The sequence below is a fragment of the Sapajus apella genome, unplaced genomic scaffold (assembly GCF_009761245.1).
Source record: "Sapajus apella isolate SASKATOON/1434 unplaced genomic scaffold, GSC_monkey_1.0 scaffold4, whole genome shotgun sequence".
In the NCBI taxonomy this organism is placed as follows: Eukaryota; Metazoa; Chordata; class Mammalia; order Primates; family Cebidae; genus Sapajus; species Sapajus apella.
Window position 1 is genome coordinate 35,773,317 of NW_022436944.1, and position 19,105 is coordinate 35,792,421.

The following is a 19,105-nucleotide window of genomic DNA, read 5'->3' on the forward strand; positions in this document are numbered from 1 at the left end:
TTTTAAACAGGGGAGTCAGATTCTGATGAGGTCAATAGTTTGCTCTCTGATGATCCCCAGCAGAACCACCTTGGAGATAGCAGTTCTGCTTTGAGAGCCACATGCACAAATGGATTTGAGTTCCAATGCCACCCATCCTCCACTCGACACAGCCACCACGTGCATTCTTGGCCTCAGGAAATCAGGGAGTGATAGAGATCTTTTAAAGTTGTTTCTGATGGGTGAAATCACTCTCTCCCAGGGAAACAGAGCAGCTTCATGGAGAGGTCAGCAGTTAGAAACTTTTTGCTCAATGGAAGAAAGAGAACACATTAGCAGAATGTTGGTGACTTGCTGATGGTGCTTGGATTCAATCATGTGAGGAATTAACATGGAAATCCAGAAAAAAAATGGAGATACTTTTGTACTTAAAATCCATAAGAAATAACATTTACTTTTTTCAAGAATGAGTTCATGTCCTTTGTAGGGACATGGATGAAGCTGGAAACCATCATTCTCAGCAAACTAACACAGGAACAGAAAACTAAACATTGCATGTTCTCACTCATAAGTGGGAGTTGAACAATGGGAACACATGGACACAGGGAGGGGAACATCACACACCAGAGTTTGTCAGAGGATTGGCGGAAAGGGGAGGGATAACATTAGAACAAATACGTAATGCATGTGGGGCTTAAAACCTAGATGATGGGTTGATGGGTGTAGCAAATCACCATGGCACATGCATATCTATGTAACAAACCTACACATTTCACATGTATCCCAGAACTTAAAGTATAGTTAAAAAAAGAGAAAATATCACATCATAATTAATAAATATATGCAATTAATTATCCAATAAAAATGAAATATGTTTTTTAAAAGAATTTTTTAAAAAAGAAATAACATTTACTTTTTTCCCCAAAAGTCCAGGTCTTCCAATGCTCCCTTTAGCTCCCGTTAGCCCAGGAGAACCCTGAAAAAAAAATTAGAGACTAATAAGTTGGCACCATAGTAATTCTTAGAAACCCACCTAGAAACATTTCACTTTCCTTCAGGTTCTTCCCAACAACCCCTTGATGTGGCCTTAACAAAAGATCTAGCCACCCAGAAGGAGAGAGGCAGATGGCAGGGCTGAACCAGATGACTCAGGTTCCAGTCCTAGTTAGAGGACCACACGTTTTAATCTTCAGGGACATCACTAGTCCATATGGGGCTTAGTGAGAAAAGGAAAAGCTCCCTTGACTCAACACATGCTATTATTTCCAAATGTGGGAGAACTGTCATCATGTACTGAGTTTTTTTAGAACAAGTCACTTTGCTGCCACCTTTGAGCACTGTACCATATGCACGTACAAAATGGCATGCGGGATATGTTTCAGCTTCCCAATAAAATAGTGGGCAGCAGTGTCTTTCACACACATATTAGCAGAAAGATAGCGGACCACACATGCCAGGAATATAGGAATATGGGTATTCCTTGCCTTGTGAACTCTCTTTCTGAGCAGAACTGAATAGATTTAGAACATTTTTCCTACAAATCCTTCACCATCCAAACTATTATTTCTCAGGAAACAAACAGATTCAGAAGTGAATGTAGGAATCAAATAGGTTTGAGTAGACAGGGATCTTTGTACAGTCAATTTTAAACACCTATAGTCAATGGAGATATATATGCATGGCACATAAAAATTTTAATTAGAAAAATCAGAACAATGTATCAGTTTTTGGAGGAAATGTTATGATTGGACAATATTTGTATTCTTCCAAATGCTTTCATTAGCCTAATGAAATGGATCTGTGCTTTCAGAGTAAAATCTCAGTGAAGGAGAAAGAGGAGTGCTCTAGCGATGTATGAGGAATCTGAGCTGTGTTAAAATTTTGCCCCAGATGATCCAAAAATAAAACAACGTATATGTAAATAATATAAAAATCATATGTAAAGATGTTTCGCAGTTAAGAGGAGAATAACTGTTGAGAGTCACTGAGCCTAAAGTCTCTGAATCACTCACCTGAGGTCCTTTGTGCCCCTGACTTCCTTTTTCTCCTTTTCTGCCAGGATTTCCCTGTGACCCCTTTAGTGGTAACAAAAAAAACAATGCAGAGATGTCAACGAAAGCTTACTTCCCAGTCAGTGCTTTTGAAACATCCTACAGAAAAGCAGTGATCCAACCCTTCCTGCAGCCTTTTTTTTTCTTTTTTGAGATAAAGTCTCACTCTGTCACCCAGGCTGGAGTGCACTGGCATGATCTCGGCTCACTGTAACCTCTGCCTCCTGGGTTCAAGTTATTCTCCTGCCTCAGCCTCCTGAGTAGCTGGGACTACAGGCACATGCCACCACGCCTGGCTAATTTTTGTATTTTTAGTAGAGACGGGATTTTCACCATGTTGGCCAGGATAGTCTCGATCTCCTGACCTCGTGATCCACCTGCCTCAGCCTCCGAAAGTGCTGAGATTACAGGCATGAGCAACTGTGCCCGGCCTTCCCACAACCTTTTAACCCTGAGATTAAGCATGTATTAAGAGTAATTGAGGACAGGCCCAGTGGACTCAGTGGTCCAGATCTTTTAAAGGAATTCTCTGCCTGGGTAATAGACCTTCGTCCCTCTCCTACAGAGGAAATAAAAATAGGCCAAAGCAAGAAATGAAACCTATAAAAAAAGGAAGTAAGACACAAACAATGGTTAGATGAATTCCTTTAAAGGAATTACCTGACAGGTTACCTGAGCCAAAGCCCTTATTCATGTGTAAAATAGAGAATGAAGTGGTTTCAAGTTAGCACAAAAGGACATCTTAGCAGCAGATCCCTATCAGAGGAATCAAAGTCTATTTTTCTGCCATATTTGCCATGAAACATATGGTTCTCATATGATTCTCTCACACAGAAGCAAAAACTAGAGGTGGCAGTAGCATTTCTTCCCACTGAAGTACCAGCTGTGAAATGGCCCTGGGCTGCCCGGAAGTCACCAAACAAGGCTTGATTCACTGCCTCAGTGTCAGAGGGACCCTTGGGTATCTGAGGTATCTGATGTAACTATCATCGCCACCTCCACATCCACCCCAAAGCTTGGCAATGGATCTAGGCTGGTCCCATCCATACCTAATCTAGAGAAACAGCTAGCTCATGGTTTGGTTCAGCAACCCCAGAACCACTCAAGAGAATCCCAAATTCCAGTTTGGTCCTGATATCTGAACTTTCTGGGAACACCTTAGAATAGGCACAGCTACACAGGCCCTTCCAGACAAGTCCAGGCTTAAGTTGGGCTTCATGTAAAGTGGGCTTCATAAGGCGACTAAACAACCATGTATTATAAAGCCACTCTTCAGAATGACCACAGCTTCTTTCTGGCATGGAGGGAAGCAAGGCAACAATACCCTGACTTCCAATGCTCATATTACTAATGATATGACCATGAAAGATGCAAATGGCTCACAGAAAGCCCTATCAGTCATATTCCAGAAGTACCGATACCCCTGTAGAGTTAGCTTTAGGCAAGTCGAGTAGTCCTTTCCAACTTGCAACTAATTTTCCTTTGTGGGAGCTGGCGTATGTATGCAGGACCCCAGCTACGAAAAACCAATTTGCTGATCCTGGCGTTAATTACTAATGTAATACGAAGGTATTAATCATTCAATATTACTAATATGAAGACACAATACCAGGTGAGCACAAGAGCACATCTTTCCTCTACAAAGGCTTATTAGTGACCTGCAAATAATGAAGCAGGTTTGATGAAACAAAATCACCCTCCATCCCATAATGGGGAATGCAAAAAAGGGCAGGAGGCAGATTCTCAGTAATTTATTTTTATACAGAAATACCTGCCTTCTTCCCATCAGAATAACCTCACAGCATTTATCAATATTTACAAAATATTCCAACACACCTGTGGGCCTTGCAATCCTTCAGCTCCCAATGTGCCTTGAGGTCCAGGATTTCCTGGTTCTCCCTGATGAACAAGAGTTTCCAGTGTCAAGATTTTCTACATGTTGTTTCCATACGGATTTTCTCTTTATAGTATTTACATAGGAAACAGGTACTATTTTGTCTGACTCGTGGCCCACCTTCTACTTGGCCTAGATTTTACTCTTCCAGACTGTCTAAGGAATGAACATAAACTTGTTTCTTATTCCAATAAGGAATTTCTCTCTCTTGCAGCTGATTCCCAAAGCACATGAAAAGCAGGCAAATGCACAAAATTTGGAATTGTACGGGTTCTGCTTGTCTACCAGGTATCTATCAGGGAGGCTTTGCCTTAGGTCTGTTCCGTTCCTGGGAGTTGCGGTGATCGTTGGGTCAGTGGGGATCACATCCAGTACTGGGTATTTCCTACACCCTTGTCAAATGCTCATTGATTTGATTCCCAGCACCACCTACACGGGAGAAACCTCATTGGTCCCATTAACCACAGAGGACAGGAAGTCAAGGTTACTTACCGAGGCACCTTGGAGTCCCCTTTGGCCTTCTCTTCCCTGGAACAGAAAAGGCAAAGCGTTAGTATGTGGATGTCTGAATAGAGGGGTTACTTGAGGCAAATCAGCCTCTTTCATTCTCTGATAGACATAAGTAATGAGCAGCTCACAGAAGCAGTTTTCCTGAGGCGTTTTCCATAGACAAGCTTTCACACTGGGCACTTAATTACAGACTAACATTTGGGGGACTGATTGCAAACCAATCTAAAAGTCATTACAGACCCAGCTCCAGTCTGACAGCCTCTAATAATTATCCAGGAGGCTGTTTGGAGAGTCAAATCATCCTGAAGATCCTGTCTTCTGTATTTCCCTCTCTGGCAAATTCCAAAAAGCACTGTCTGCTAATCAGAGACTTCCCATGGGAGAATAGCTGTGGCACATCCATTTCTTGCTGTCCTGGGCCCCTGATTACATCTTGGGTAAAGGTAAAAATTTCTAGATACAGTGTCTCATATGGGTCCACCAGGGCTAGTCTCCATGGAATTTTACAAGAAATAAATGGCTGATGGGGTCTGCTCAGCTATGGTGATCCAAATGTCCAAATGGCTACCACTAGGTTCAGTAGAGGACAAAAACGCCGGGCTGATCCCTGAAGCCCATCCAGAAGCGAGTTCACAAGTTCACGTTGCCAGCTCAGGCCCTCCACCTAGTGGTTGTCACACCCTCTCCTTTCCAGAGTGTAGCCAAGTGGGAAAAGAGATTCAGGCCCCAGATCCTAACTTCCTTATCTCTAAAGAGCAAGGATAAGATCTACACCTTCATACCACCCCACCCCCGCCCCGCCCAAACTCTGTCCTTGCCTCTTTGAGAGAGCTGTGGAACATCTCAACCACCAATTCACTTAGTGTTGTGATAAACAACTATGATTATTTTAGATACAAAGCAAGTATTTTTTTAAAATTCTATTTCTTCATTCATTTATTCAGAAAGGTAGCCATGGACATTATTTCAGAACTGCTGTTTTCTTTCAACTGCCCGCCTTCTGAAGTTCCTTAGAATAAACTACCGGACCAAGTGTCAGCTCCACCAGGTTGGCTGTTGCTTAAAATGTTTCCATTGAGGTTCTGCCCCTTGATGTAAGGTACTTTTTGCTTTTCAGATGCAAATACTCTTTGAAAGAAGTTACCCATTGAAACTTTGCAGCTGTTTGTACCCAGAATCAACTTCCAGAGCTCATGACATAAAAAAGCAAAGAAGAAACTGTAAACAAAGATTGAGGTTAAGGTTTCTATGACATCACAATTCTGTCTTCATTAAAACAAGGATAAAATAATGTTTATTCTGTGTAACGAACTATATGCACAGTGGTGAGAGATGTCCTTAAAAGTCAGGCAGCCTTGAGCTCAGTTCTGTTCTTTAAAGCCTGTGTGGCACAGGGAAATTGCCCAGGAAACCTCATCCAGTGTGGTTAGCAGCCCAGACTCTGGAGGGAGAAGACTGAGTTCAAATCCCAGCTATGCCACTCACAGCTCTTATGACCTTGGGCAAGCTGCCCAGGGTTTCTTGACTTTTCCATCTGTGAAAAATTGATATAATAATAGTATCTATCTCACAGGTATATTATGAGGATTAAGTGAATTAATATTTGAAAGTGATTTGAGTAGCACCTGGCATAAAGTAGATGCTACAAAAATATTCTCTGTGTATGGCAGGCAAAAAGCACAGGGCTGGAATGTGGATTCAAGTGTTGTTTTCAGTGTGTGGATCCATTCTTTTGGCAACAACAACGGGTACAACAATTAATTTACATAAGTTGAAATTCTGTCACGTAGAAGATAATGTCTTCAATTGGCTTATGTTGTTTAAAATTTATCATCCACTTAAGATGTTCCCACCCTCGTAGAGAATTCTGTTTGGCCTCAGAAAGTTGGGGGAGAGGGGAGAAAACCTGATGTTGTTTTGCATCAAGGTTACTTTGTTTAATTCAGGAGAAAAGAAATTACAAAGGAGGAGGTCAGCAGGGAAACGGGTAAAAGATGAGGAGGGGGCCGAGAGCCTCATGTCCTTAGAATGACTTAAAAGTATTGACGGGTTTGTCCAGGATTTATCACCTACACCACCCCTAGCATCTCTTTTTTAAAAGTCCGTGATTGATGCATCAGTTATAAAGCTATTTCAAACTAAAAGTATTTCCTCCTAAACTAACAAAAATACACATTTATCTTTAAAATTTATAGCATTTAGCTCATCTTGCTACTCTACTGCTTCCTCTTATTATATTTTAATGCCCTTGTGTGAAGAAGAGGGCAAAGTCCCAAAGAATTTTACCAGAAGCACTGAGAAGCCTAACCCATTCCAACTCCAGCTCTTTTTCTTTAAGAACTATGGTTCAAGATAAACAAAGGCAAGTGGTATTAAAGCACATTTCTTCACCATCTATCCCAGTGATAAGGGCAATCAGCCGTAGCCTTCAAAATAATGAGAAGATTCCAAATTTGTAATAGAGAAGAAATCCAAGCAATTTCAATTCCTTCTTGAACAAAACTCAGAGCCAAATCTAGGACTTTGTCCATTATTCTCTTTTAATGATGTCCATGCTGAGTGCATGAGAAGGGAGTTTTTAATACGTTATAAATATCACTTCTTGCTTCAGTGGTACACAGAAGGAAAGGCGATTTCCTGGTTGTTCTTTTTAAAGAGATAGAGAAGTCCAATGTCGCTGTTTTTTGCTGTGATAGGTTTGATATAATATGGGATGCTGTAAAGTTACACCAGCACCTCACGGTTGCCAGTTGGCCCTAACTGCCAGTGTGTTGGTCCATTCAGGAAGAATTTGTGAGTCCTCTTTCTCATTGGCAACATGTAAACAGAAAGTATATTTACCCAGTTCCTAATATTCTCATATAAGCTATCACAGGAGAGCTTTCATGTTAAAATCATTGGCTCTCTTCAAAGACATCCCAAAACATCTGGAAGGTAGAAAGGGAAAGGCAGACTGTATCAAAGTGGTTCTCAATCAGGGGTGATTTTGCCTCTCAAACCCACCCCTCCTTTACCCACCACAGACATCTGACAATATTTGGAGACATTTTTGAATGTCACAATTGGGCAGTGGGTAGGGGTGCTGCTGCTGATACTAGTGGGTAGAGACCAGAGATGCTGCAAAACATCTGCCAATGCATAGCGCAGCCACTCACAAGAAATCATTATCTGGCCCCAAATTTCAGTAGTGTCAAGATTGAGAAACCCTGAAAAATATATTAGCTCTGAATCAGCCAACTCTGTGCAACAAATATTTTGAATGCCTCTGTCATCTTCAAGTGATAAAGAGGGGAAATAAATGTCCACAGAAATACTTACCCTGCTTCCTCTGGAACTAGGACTGCCTTGAACCCCTTTCTGTCCAGTTCTACCCTAAAAATATAATAGTTCCCTCAAGATCAAAACACAAAAATTCTGAATAAATCATAAAAGCATCAGCATCAAAATCTCAAGCACTATTAAAACAGCAGAAAAAAAAGTTATGCTATGATCTATGATTCTGCATATTAACAGTTATACATATCCTTTAAAGAAGAAAAAGGTATAGCAACATGCACTGCTACATTTTTCCAAAAAATATCACTTGCCAGAAACTTCTTAATTTTGCTCATAAAAGTATAACCTACCACAAATATGTATTATTTTAAAAAAAGATCTTTTAAATGTGGTCTTAAGAGCATTTGTTCAATTACAGAAGAGTTACATATCTTACTAAATTTACTGGTTCAATAACAGAATTAATCAACTCATAGATAAAATAGATCAAATTACTTGTCCTCCTTGTTCTCCTTTGGAGCCCTTTTGTCCTTTGATATTATTGTTTTGTCCCGGGTTACCCTAGAGAAAGATTTTTAAAGTAGTTTAGAATCTGGAAACATCAGCTTTTTCCCCAAAGGGTATGATGTTCAAGTACTAAGCTAATTTGGGTCATAGTATAAGAAGCATGTGAAAATTTTTAATATTTGAAACTCATAGGATTTTAGAAAAAATTAAAGCAAGACTTCCTCAAGTTTGAAGAAGATTTGGCAATAAAGAATTAAAAGAGTGCTTTCTACATGGTGATTTTCCCTTTTCTATGATGGCAGCTTCACTGATGCACTGATTCAAACACTCTTAGGCTATTCCTCAAAGATGTAAAAAGATTCCCCTGTAACTGAGTCTGCCAATAATGAATCTGTAGGTCTGCAAGTCCAATAAGTAACACTATGGAAATGTTCTCTCAAAGGAACCAGAAAGTCTCAATATACCATAAGGATTCAGAAGATGGGCCTAACCCAAGTAAGACATAAACAGACTTCTTACACATTTGGAGACATCAGCCAACACCTATCACCCCTACTCCTAAGACAAGCATTTTCCTACAGGGTAGCAGGAAACACAAAGGGAAAGGGGACAGGAACTGTGGAGCAATACTGGGACCTAGAAACTTACCGGATCCCCTGGGAAGCCCTTCTCTCCAAATTGCCCAGGAGCACCTCTGGAACCTGGGCTGCCCTGAAAAAAATAAAATAAATTTCTGAGTTATCTTGTAAGAGGCTTGTATAATGGTATTAAATATCAACTTTTATAAATGCTCTATGTCCTTCTCTTTCAGCCGGATTCCCTTAGACTTCTCAAGCAGTACTAAGTCCAGTTTTAAGCCTATGGTCAGGATTATTTGCAGTGAGGCTCAGAAACTAAAAAACTTCTTATGGTCTAACATAACACTATCCAATAGGAGTTTCTGCAGTGGAGGAAATGTTCTATAGCTGCATTCATCAGTATGGTAGCCATTAGCCATATGTGGCTATTAAAGACTTGAAATGTAATTAATGCCACTAAATAACAGAATTTCTTAATTAAAATTTAACTTTAAATAATCACATGTGGTTAGTGGCTATTGTATTGGGCATCCTAGCCAGTCTAGCAACTTCTAACGTCTAAAAATAAATTGCCTAATGGAAACTTTCACAGGAATATTCCATTATCACCTCAAACCCAATTATTTCCATTTCGACTTGCCCAAGCTAGGATCCTTGCAGGCATATTGACTGATTCTCTATTTCCCCTTCCTTTAGCCACCTGTATCTGGAGATTTCAGGTCCCAGAGCCACGCCTAGTGTGAGACAAGAGAGGCACCTAGGGTGTAGAATTGAGGTAGGTATTTACTTCACATAACTCAGTCCCTTTTGCACCTTAGGTGTCCTACTAGCCTCGCTTCAATCCAAGCCCTGCGATCACCTTAGCATATTTTGTGTCTGTTCTATCATTGCTTTACTTGAAGGCTTTATCACTTCTCACCTGATTTCTACAGATCTGCCTCTCATCTTTGCCTTGCATCTATGTCATCTGCAACATAGCCACCACATTACTGCAAGTAGTATATCTAAAATGCAGATCTGATTGTGATTCTTCTGCTTAAAGTTTTTCAAAGGCCCCCATTGCCTTGTGGTTAAAAAACCAAAAACTAAGCTCTTCAACATGGCTCAGGCTCACTAGTGCCCTCCCAATCTCTTGATCTCTTCCCACTACCTCTTGAACCTCATCTCCCAGTACCTGTATTCTAATGCTCCCTCTAGTAAGAAAAGCTTGGCAGTGCCCCAAAGTCTCATGCTTTTGCTTATGCTACTCCCTCTGTCTGGAATGCCCTTCCTCCACATCTTTGCCTTGCTGAATTCCTGCTTCTCTTCAGCTCAGAGATCATTTCCTCCAGGAAGACTTTCTGGACAATTTCCCTGCCCCCCCGCTGAGTTACATGCCCTTTTCTGGACACCCATGTAGATATCTACAACATGGCCTCAATCACATTCTACATAATTCTACTGGTATGTCTGTCTCCCCAGCTACACTCTGGGATCTTTGAGGACAAGGGCTGTGTGGTTCACCTCTGATTCTTATTATATAAGAATATATGCCCAACCAATGACAGGTGCCTGGCACATGACAAGCCTAACATGTGACAGGTGCTCAAAAACACTTCATAAATAAATGGACCATAACATAAAAGTAGAGCTGCTTTAAGTCAAGTAGGCACACATGAATGAGTGTTGAAATCAATGAAAAGTTAAAAAATGTTTCACAGTGATTTCCCACCAAAGCCACCAAAATAATTGTCTCTTCCTCTTGCTTTTTATTTTTTTCTGACATAATAAGGACAACACAGTAATTCCTGACATTGATGGAAACATTTTTTTATAAAAAACAAATGAACAACAACAAAAAAAAACCACTGAAAGGTAAAAGTATTCATTTTCAGACATGAGAAACATGCCCATAGAAGAACCCCACGTGTGTTGAATTTTTTCTAGGTGGAAATTCTTGAAAATTACATAATTACCCCCTTGCTCCAATCAGATACGCAGCATATATTCAGTGGTAATAGGCCTTTATTATGTGGTTAAGTCAGTTGTAAGTTTTATCCCCTATAACCACTAACACACAGTGGTTAAGACTATCTCTGTCATCAAATTCTCCTTCTCTGATGTATTGAAAAATGTTACCTGAGATCCTGGATCACCTTTTTCTCCTTTTATTCCAGGAAGTCCATGAGAGCCCTAAAAGAAGATAAGAAAAACAAAATTCCCACTTAAAAAAATTTTAGCAACTCATGACAGTTTTATGACACTTGAAGAAATATGGCTTACCTCTTCCCCATCAAGTCCATCAATCCCATCCTCTCCATGTTCTCCCTGAGAGACACAATAGCCGTCAGGTAAAAGCAGGTCTCTATCACATGCTTATTGGGAAACTAATCCCATTTGGAAATCAAATTAGACTGAGAAAAAAACTCCAGTACCTTCAGTCCAGAAAATCCTTTGACTCCCTGCAAAAGATGAAATATTTCTCACTGACATATCAAAGACAGAGTACAGATTCAAAGACTGCCTCTCTAAAGTGAGTGAGTATTTAGCTGCTACTGGCTATACAGCTACAAAGAGGTTAGAGAAGGAATTTATTAATGTAAAAGACTCCTTGATATTACTTAAAAGCAGAATTCATCTGCAGACAGGGAAACTCATCAATATAACTGGAGAAAGGAAAAGAGAGAGGAGTAATGGAAAAGAGAAAACAAGGAAGGAAAGGAATGGGGAAAGAGAGGGAGAAGGTGTTATAGAGAATTGGAAATAACATTTACAGAAGAGCCTTACCTTCTGACCCTGCTCTCCTGGACATCCTGTAATCCCTTTATCTCCTTGGGGTCCTATGTCTCCTCGTATTCCCTAAGAAAGGAGCACAGACAGGTAATCAAAGTGATGTCTTTGCCAGTGGTTTATTCTCAGAGTTAAGCCGAAGCACATGGGCACTATGAGGTTTAGAAAAAGTGAATCCTTTTGCAACCTCACTCATTTAAATCTGTTTTTCCCCCTCTATATTCAACCATGTTTCCTGTCAATCTTCAGGGCTTTTTATGGATCCAAGATCACAAAAAGGTGCAAGAAGAGCTCAACCACTTTACAACCTGATCAAATAGCACAGTGGCCTCACTTTGTAGCCACATTCCAAGACCTCAGTAATCCATCTAGGGCTGTAATGCTGTCCTGGGAGGGTCAGTACTGCTGACAGCAGACCCACAGTCAGTGCTAGGGTACTGCTGCTGAGTAGAAACAGTTACTGGGAAGTGACACCACTAGGAGAATGAGAAAGCAAAGGCAAGAAAATAACCTGAATAATCACCAGATTAAAACCCCCCAAGTCAGACCATCCGTGCAGCTTAAGGTCAATGATTTGTGTGTCTCCCACCAACCCTGATTCTCCAAGGAAATATTTAAATACAGGTAAATGCTAAAGTAAAATGGATCTTAAGAAAGAAACAATTTTATGCTTTTTGAGGGCAGGAACCCCAACTGTGTCTTTTACCATCACGTCCCTTGTGACTGGCTCATGTCTAGGTGCATGACAGGTACTCACAGTTTGCTGCATGAATAACTAATTAGAAATGAGCTTAATTCTTACCTTGCCAGTAAAAGGGAGAAGGAATTGTCCTTTGTCCTGCTTTGTTTTATTCTGAGGATCATTCCCTACAAAAGGAGGAGGCCTTGCCCATGGCCACAGGTTGCTGAGAGGTACCTTAGTTCTGTGGCTTCCTATTGCCTGGACTTTCTGCCAGTGCTGGGGTCGGCTGCAGGTGGGTGACATTATCCCCCACACTCAAAGCACTCCCATACTAGTTTGGTGGTCTCCAAGAACCCTCAGAGGGTACAGAGTAGGTGACTTAGAGCACTCCCCTTAGCAGTCATTTTGTAAACTAGGTCAGCTGTTGGATTGTAGAGGAATTTATAATTGCTTACAGATGAGAAAACCAAGGGTCAAGAAGTTAAATATCTTGTCCAAGGACCATATCTAGGCCAACTCTTGGCAGTCTGATTCTAGAGTCTTTGCTTTCAATCCTTGTAACTTGCTGCCCAGATGAGGAACTGGCCTTGATCTAAGGGATAGAAATCCAGTCTGATACTTTTGTTGAACTTTTCCCATCCCAAACAGAGCTACCTAAGTGGCTTCGGTTTCTTCAAATTCTTTCTTATAATTTGACTGACAGAAAGTGAGAACTCTGGTTTTCACTACGGAGATTCAGAAACCTCTGGGAAGCATCTGACTATGAAGCCATGCCTTGAGGGATGCCTTGCCCACTTCCCTTTCCATGGAAGGATGTAGACTCCAGCCTTGGCCCAAAGCCATGTACTAAGCACTGGGTTTTAGGTCTATAAAGAGCTCCCTGGCAGATAACCTGCTGTGCCCTGCTTGGGGGTGGAGAGGAGGGTACCCAGGTCTCTGCCACTGATAAACACATGCCAGTCCACATGTGTAAGCCTGTTCCCTCCTTACCCCAAACTTAGTAACTGCCTCATTATTTAGACAGGGAAAAATGAAAAGAAAGGCAACACTTCTTCCCACAAAATAGCACAAAAAATAAACATATAAACAAAATAAACATATAAACAAAACCCCATCTGCCCCTTTTGTATGAAAACAAAGCTTTTTATGAAAAAGAAAATAAATGTGTGTGGGGAGGGGGGAGGTCACAAAAACTTACAGGGTCTCCATCCTCTCCCCTGTGTCCTCTGTTGCCTTTCAGACCTTGAGAACCCTGGGAAGAGAGAGAGAAAAATAAATTTTAGTCACCCTTCATCAAGGCAAACTTGGGAAATCATTAGGCATTCTAAGCAAGTCCCTTCCTCCAACTTGGTTGCAGTTTTTGCAGATGTGAGTTTGTGTAAAATCTGACAACATTTGGAGCTGGCTTTTGTCCTTGCACTCAGCTCTAGAGCCCTGCTGCAGAAGGCCACTCTCCCAAGCTTGCGGGAGGCTGACCTTTAGAACCCATGAGCGGATGAGGCCTGCAGAGCCACACCTGTGCCTGAGCAATTTGCAGGGAGGACAGCCGTGCCAGCCACAACCCTTTTAGCAAACAAACCTGTAACATTTCCAAAGGGATTATTTTATTTTGTCCTGCTATTTTGAGAGCTCAAGGAAGAATACGCACTTCCAACAACAAGACTGCATATATTTTAACTGCAGTCATCTCTCCCTTAGCCACATTTGGTTTAACTGCATCGTGGCTCACTTGTGGCAAACATTTCATTAGAATTTGCTTTCCCCACCCTCTAACACAGGCCCAGCTGGCTCAGTATACCGGGGGGTTGTGCTCCTGGAACATAATTCTAATACTGACCTGAGCAAAGTAACGAGAGAAAATTGTGCTAAACAAAACATCACAGTGCAGTAAAAAATTCAATATAAATTGTCCTTCCATAAGGATAGTCAGTGCAGAACTCATGTGCAAGTATTGTTGATCTCTTTTTTTTTTAAAAGAAAACTGCATTTTTATTGTGATATCTAAAATCCATTTGAAAAGTACATAAAAGTAAATAAAATAGAAATGGATAGCTTAATTATTATACAGTAACTTTATAGAATATTATAATTGTTATATATAAGGCCTGTGTAGCCCACCCAGGTCAAGAAATAGAACATTACTGATCCCAGGCACAGTGCCTGCCCCACTCCATGAGGGCACTCCTGACTTCTGATAATATTTTCTTGCCTTTAAAAAATACTTAACCACTTAAGTATTCCTCCATAGATACTATAACTTTTAATAAATGGAATTTTACCATATTTACTCTTCTGTGTTTTGCTTTTTTTTGGTCATTACCATGTTAGTATAATTTATTCATGTTGTATATAGCTGTAGTTCATTCATTTTCATTGGCATATTTTATTGAAAATATTATGACATTTATTCATCCTATTGTTGCATGATTAATATTTTATAATTTATGTTTTAAAGGGCTATTAATCTGCAATGCTATGATATTTTTGTAGTTCAATCTCACTCCATTGACGAGGAAGCACAACTCTCCAATATTTATTTGTTTATTTATTTATTGTTAAGGAGATGAAGTCTCACTATATTGCCCTGGCTGGTCTTGAACAATCAAGTAATCTTCCCACCTCAGCCTCCCAAGTAGCTGGGATTACAGGTGCAAGCTACTACACCCAGCTTCATCTTCACTATTTTTACTTTTTACCACTTTTCAAACTGTCTAAAGCAGGTACAAAACTATAAATTACAAAACCAAGAAGCAACATTATCAAGGATATGTAAGAGAAAAGGGAGATAATCTTGCTAGCAATATCAAAAGTGAGCTCTTCTGATCTGGATTTTATACCAAAAAAGTCACATGAGATGCCCAAAGCAATTACATTAGCATGGAGTGAATGTTGTAAATTCAACCACTCAGTCTCCGTCCCACCTGTACCAAATCAAGGCACATTAGATAAAATAGTATCACAAGTGAGTAGCACCTTCTTGGCTTGCAGTCCTCGGGCCCCATGCAGTCCTGGAATTCCTGGACATTTGCAGAATGTACAGCAGCAAGTCCTCTCTGCAATGTTTCCCTAGGGGGGTGTGGGGATATAAAGCTCAGTGAATAAAAATTGTCACAAACTTTATTACATAAGAATTGTACTCATACAAATCCACCACCTACAAGCCCATCTTCTCCCTTTGGATGAGGGGTTGCTGAGAATATGAGGTGTTTTCTGAATTTAACACTGCAGAGAGGGTACCAGGCACTGCACTGGCAATATCCCCTCTCCAAAGGAAATGACCTGTTTATAAACAAGGCATCTACCATGTGGATAGGATTTGTTGTTTTCTAGTTGACAGTCTTCTGTTTCCCGAAATTTCTGCAGCATAAACAGTTGGGGGCTTTTTAATTCAATTATGAGTTGGTTGGGTTTTTTTAGTTCCTTATGCATTCATTTAGTGAGATCACCAAGAATGAAAGAACATGCAAAAACAAAATACTATGCCATGCCACACTTTTTTTTACATACTAAGAATCAAGCACTTAATTTATTGGGGGTGAACAAAGGCAGTCCTTGAAAGTTCTTATCAAGATTCCAATTTAGTTCCTAAGGCATTTTGAACAACTGGGGGTTTTGTTCAACGACTCACCAGGTACTGTGATAATGTTTTGCCCAGCTCTCTCATTCCAATGGTCAGATGAGTCCCGTAATCAAATCCTTTTCCAAATTCAAAGCTGGAAAACTCATGATCAGCAGCTGTGCTAAGGGACACTACCAGCAGAGCATCAAGTCCTATGCGGTAAAAATAACAGATAGAAAGCAAAGGGGTTGTACATGAAAAAAAAAAGAAGCCGTAATAATTCTACTCAGTGAACAGGATTGAACTAATTTAAAAAAGGAAGGAGTACTCCTGACATATGAAGAAACTAATGGCAGATTTGCCTGCATTTTCTGAATATGCACCAGCTCTGGTCCCTGACTTTTGCATGAAAGTCAGGGGATAACTGATAAAACGTATTCAAGAGAAACAATTTACAAATCTATAGAGAAACACTAAGAAAACTGTTTTCCACATCTTACCACCAATTTTGATGCAATTCTTGGACAATGGAAAGTAATTTTTAAGAAAAGGTATTGTTATCTTCAGAGAGTTTTTCTGAATTTTCCTGAATGTAAATTCATGATAATTCTCAAGTTATTCCCAATTCCAAACACCCCTGGGAGGCCAGGCCCTGAGAACACGAGGAAAGCCCAGGGCAATTCTAGTCTTAGCTGAACTTCTGACTGCATCCCGTCTATTCATTCATTAATTCACCTATTCACTCATTAATTCATGTATTAGTTTATCTTTTCACTAAACAAATTTTTAAATTATTAATAGGAGCCTATTGTGTACTAATCATTGTATAATAGCAGAGATACAAATGAATAAGTCAGGCTTACTGCTTCCCTTCCCAGAGTTAATGGCCCAATGGAACAGATGGTAAGAATCAGATAGTTGCTCTGAGAAACATCAGGGTTCTATGAAAGCCTAGAGAGAGAAGTTCTTAACCCATTCTTGGAGGGTCATGGAAGGTTTCTCGGAAAAATCAACACTGAAGCTGATTCTAAAGGATAAATGTTAGTTGGCCACTGTACTATACAATGTACTGTAAAATACATTAGAGGCTAGGCATGGTGGCTCCCACCTGTAATCCCAGAACTTTGGGAGGCCATGGCGCGTGGATCACCTGAGGTCAGGAGTTCAAGACCAGCCTGGCCAACATGGTGAAACCCCGTTTCTACTAAAAATACAAAAATAATTAGCCAGGCACGATAGCAGATGCCTGTAATTCCAGCCACTCTGGAATATATATACACACACACACACACACACACACACACACACATACATATATATGTATATGTGTGTATATATACATATACACATATATGTATATGTATATATACACGCATATACATATATATGCGTGTATATACACATATACGTATATGTATATGTATATATACACGCATATACATATATATGCGTGTATATATACATATATGTACACAGACCAGGGAAGCAGAGGCCAGGTTCTGCAAAGGTCCCAGGCCATATTAAGGAATTTGATCTATATGTATATGTACATATACACGCATATACATATATATGCGTGTATATATACATATATGTACACAGACCAGGGAAGCAGAGGCCAGGTTCTGCAAAGGTCCCAGGCCATATTAAGGAATTTGATCTATACCCCAAGAACAATGAGAAGGTATTGAAGGGATCTGTGCAGAGAAAGAAACACAACTGAGCAATAAATCAGGACATATTATGGCCTTTAGGGAGGTTGCCTGTGGAAGCTGAACCCCAGAAGTCAGTCTGAGCTACACCAAGGAATGCTTAAATGATGCATCTCATTTGAGAATTAGAGGAGTCTTCCATCACGGCATCCTACTCTCAGCTTCTGCATTTAGCTTTTTGCTCAGTCTGAAGCTATGACATGGACAGAAGATACATAGTGAGAAATGCTCTTCCAAATCCATGTTACTATCTCTCACATGGAAAACAAAAAACAATAGGAACTGTCTTGGGTCAGGTTCCCTAGAACTGAAACCTGAGAGAGGATTTTGTATGTACATGGTGTCTATATTGACAGAGAGAGCAGGAAAGGGAAAGAGGTGTTGTAAGCAAGGATATATCTCTGTAAAATTAGCCTTTACCTGATTCATGAAGGACTCTGGGGTGCAAATTGTACCAGAGTTGACCCATTTAAGCAAGAGTGCCAGGCCTTTGTATTCCCATATCACAGACAGCCCTACCACCACCACCAAGGTGGACATGATAACCCCACTCCCATTTCAAGTATGCCAAGGTACATGGTTCAGGTCAGTCAAGGGCACATGTCTGTAAAAGGTCATAAGTATAAGCACTTGGCCATAGAATTTGCAGCATTTTGGGGAGGACAGTGAGGGCTTGTCAAGGGTGACTAGACAAGGTACCAACAACCTCTGCTACAAGTAACCAGTCAGATCTCAAGATATAGAGCATCTGAGTAAAGGTAGAGACTTGTTAAGCATATTCCATGCTCCACTGTTTAAATTTTCAACTCAATACCTGCTTCTCTGAGCCTGTCTGATTGATTTTCAAGCATTACGGTGCTTTCACTCTGGAGACCATCTGAAAAAATAAGCAGCACCTAGAGAAATAAGAAAATGACATGGTGTAAAAGCTAATTATATAACTGGGGAATGAAGGACAAATGGAAGAATGTGGAGATGGGAAATAGAATATAATATGGATACCTGACTCCGGGATGTAGATTTATCCTTAAATGTGTCCCACAGAGACTGCAAGAACTGTGCGTTCAGATGAGTTGGCCCACTGACATTGACTTGCAGCAAGTTGTCAAACATTGCTTTATGATAGATCTGGAACTTGGCAGGGAATTCTTGGTCATTGTTCACCTTAAACGCCAAGCTCACCTGTGCCTCTGTGCCAGCCCCACAGCTTACCCCCCTGATAGAGGTGATGTCTTCTAAGATGCCTGGGAGGTAGGATTCCAGCTGGGGGTGGCCCTGGAACAAAGGCTGCCCCTGCACATGAGTGGAGATGTCAAACCCAATCACTATGTCCATAAAGCAATCTGGAAACCAAGGGAACAGAGTCAAGGTTAATGAGTAGACAGGAAAAAGGAAGGACAGGGCAGAACAATGGAGCAGTGTCATGCCCTGAAGCTAGGGGGTCTCCAGTCCCCAAAAACTGTTCAAGAAGGAAGACACTGGCTGCTTTATCATATAAATATATGTGTATATGTGTATCACATATATATGTGATACCAACATATATCACAGGGGTTTTGTCTGTCCCCTTTAAAATATTAAAAGTTCC

At 40.5% G+C, this 19,105-nt stretch overlaps 1 protein-coding gene across 3 annotated transcripts in view; it reads right to left on the reverse strand.

Annotated features, from left to right (window-relative positions):
* The window catches only part of COL6A5 (collagen type VI alpha 5 chain), a 113,778-nt gene that overhangs the window by 53,552 nt on the left and 41,121 nt on the right, over positions 1–19,105 (reverse strand). For 2 of the 3 annotated variants that reach the window (XM_032266998.1, XM_032267009.1), the window contains 16 exons: positions 18,520–18,860; positions 18,332–18,413; positions 15,875–16,017; positions 15,220–15,312; positions 13,445–13,498; positions 11,562–11,633; positions 11,210–11,236; positions 11,058–11,102; positions 10,914–10,967; positions 8,866–8,928; positions 8,206–8,271; positions 7,753–7,806; positions 4,417–4,452; positions 3,867–3,929; positions 1,992–2,054; positions 893–955 (listed from right to left, as the gene is read on the reverse strand). In XM_032266998.1, the coding sequence (XP_032122889.1) occupies positions 893–955; positions 1,992–2,054; positions 3,867–3,929; positions 4,417–4,452; positions 7,753–7,806; positions 8,206–8,271; positions 8,866–8,928; positions 10,914–10,967; positions 11,058–11,102; positions 11,210–11,236; positions 11,562–11,633; positions 13,445–13,498; positions 15,220–15,312; positions 15,875–16,017; positions 18,332–18,413; positions 18,520–18,860 (1,319 nt within the window). The remainder of the gene's footprint in view (positions 1–892; positions 956–1,991; positions 2,055–3,866; positions 3,930–4,416; positions 4,453–7,752; positions 7,807–8,205; positions 8,272–8,865; positions 8,929–10,913; positions 10,968–11,057; positions 11,103–11,209; positions 11,237–11,561; positions 11,634–13,444; positions 13,499–15,219; positions 15,313–15,874; positions 16,018–18,331; positions 18,414–18,519; positions 18,861–19,105) is intronic. The other variant, XM_032267018.1, reaches the window with a different exon arrangement.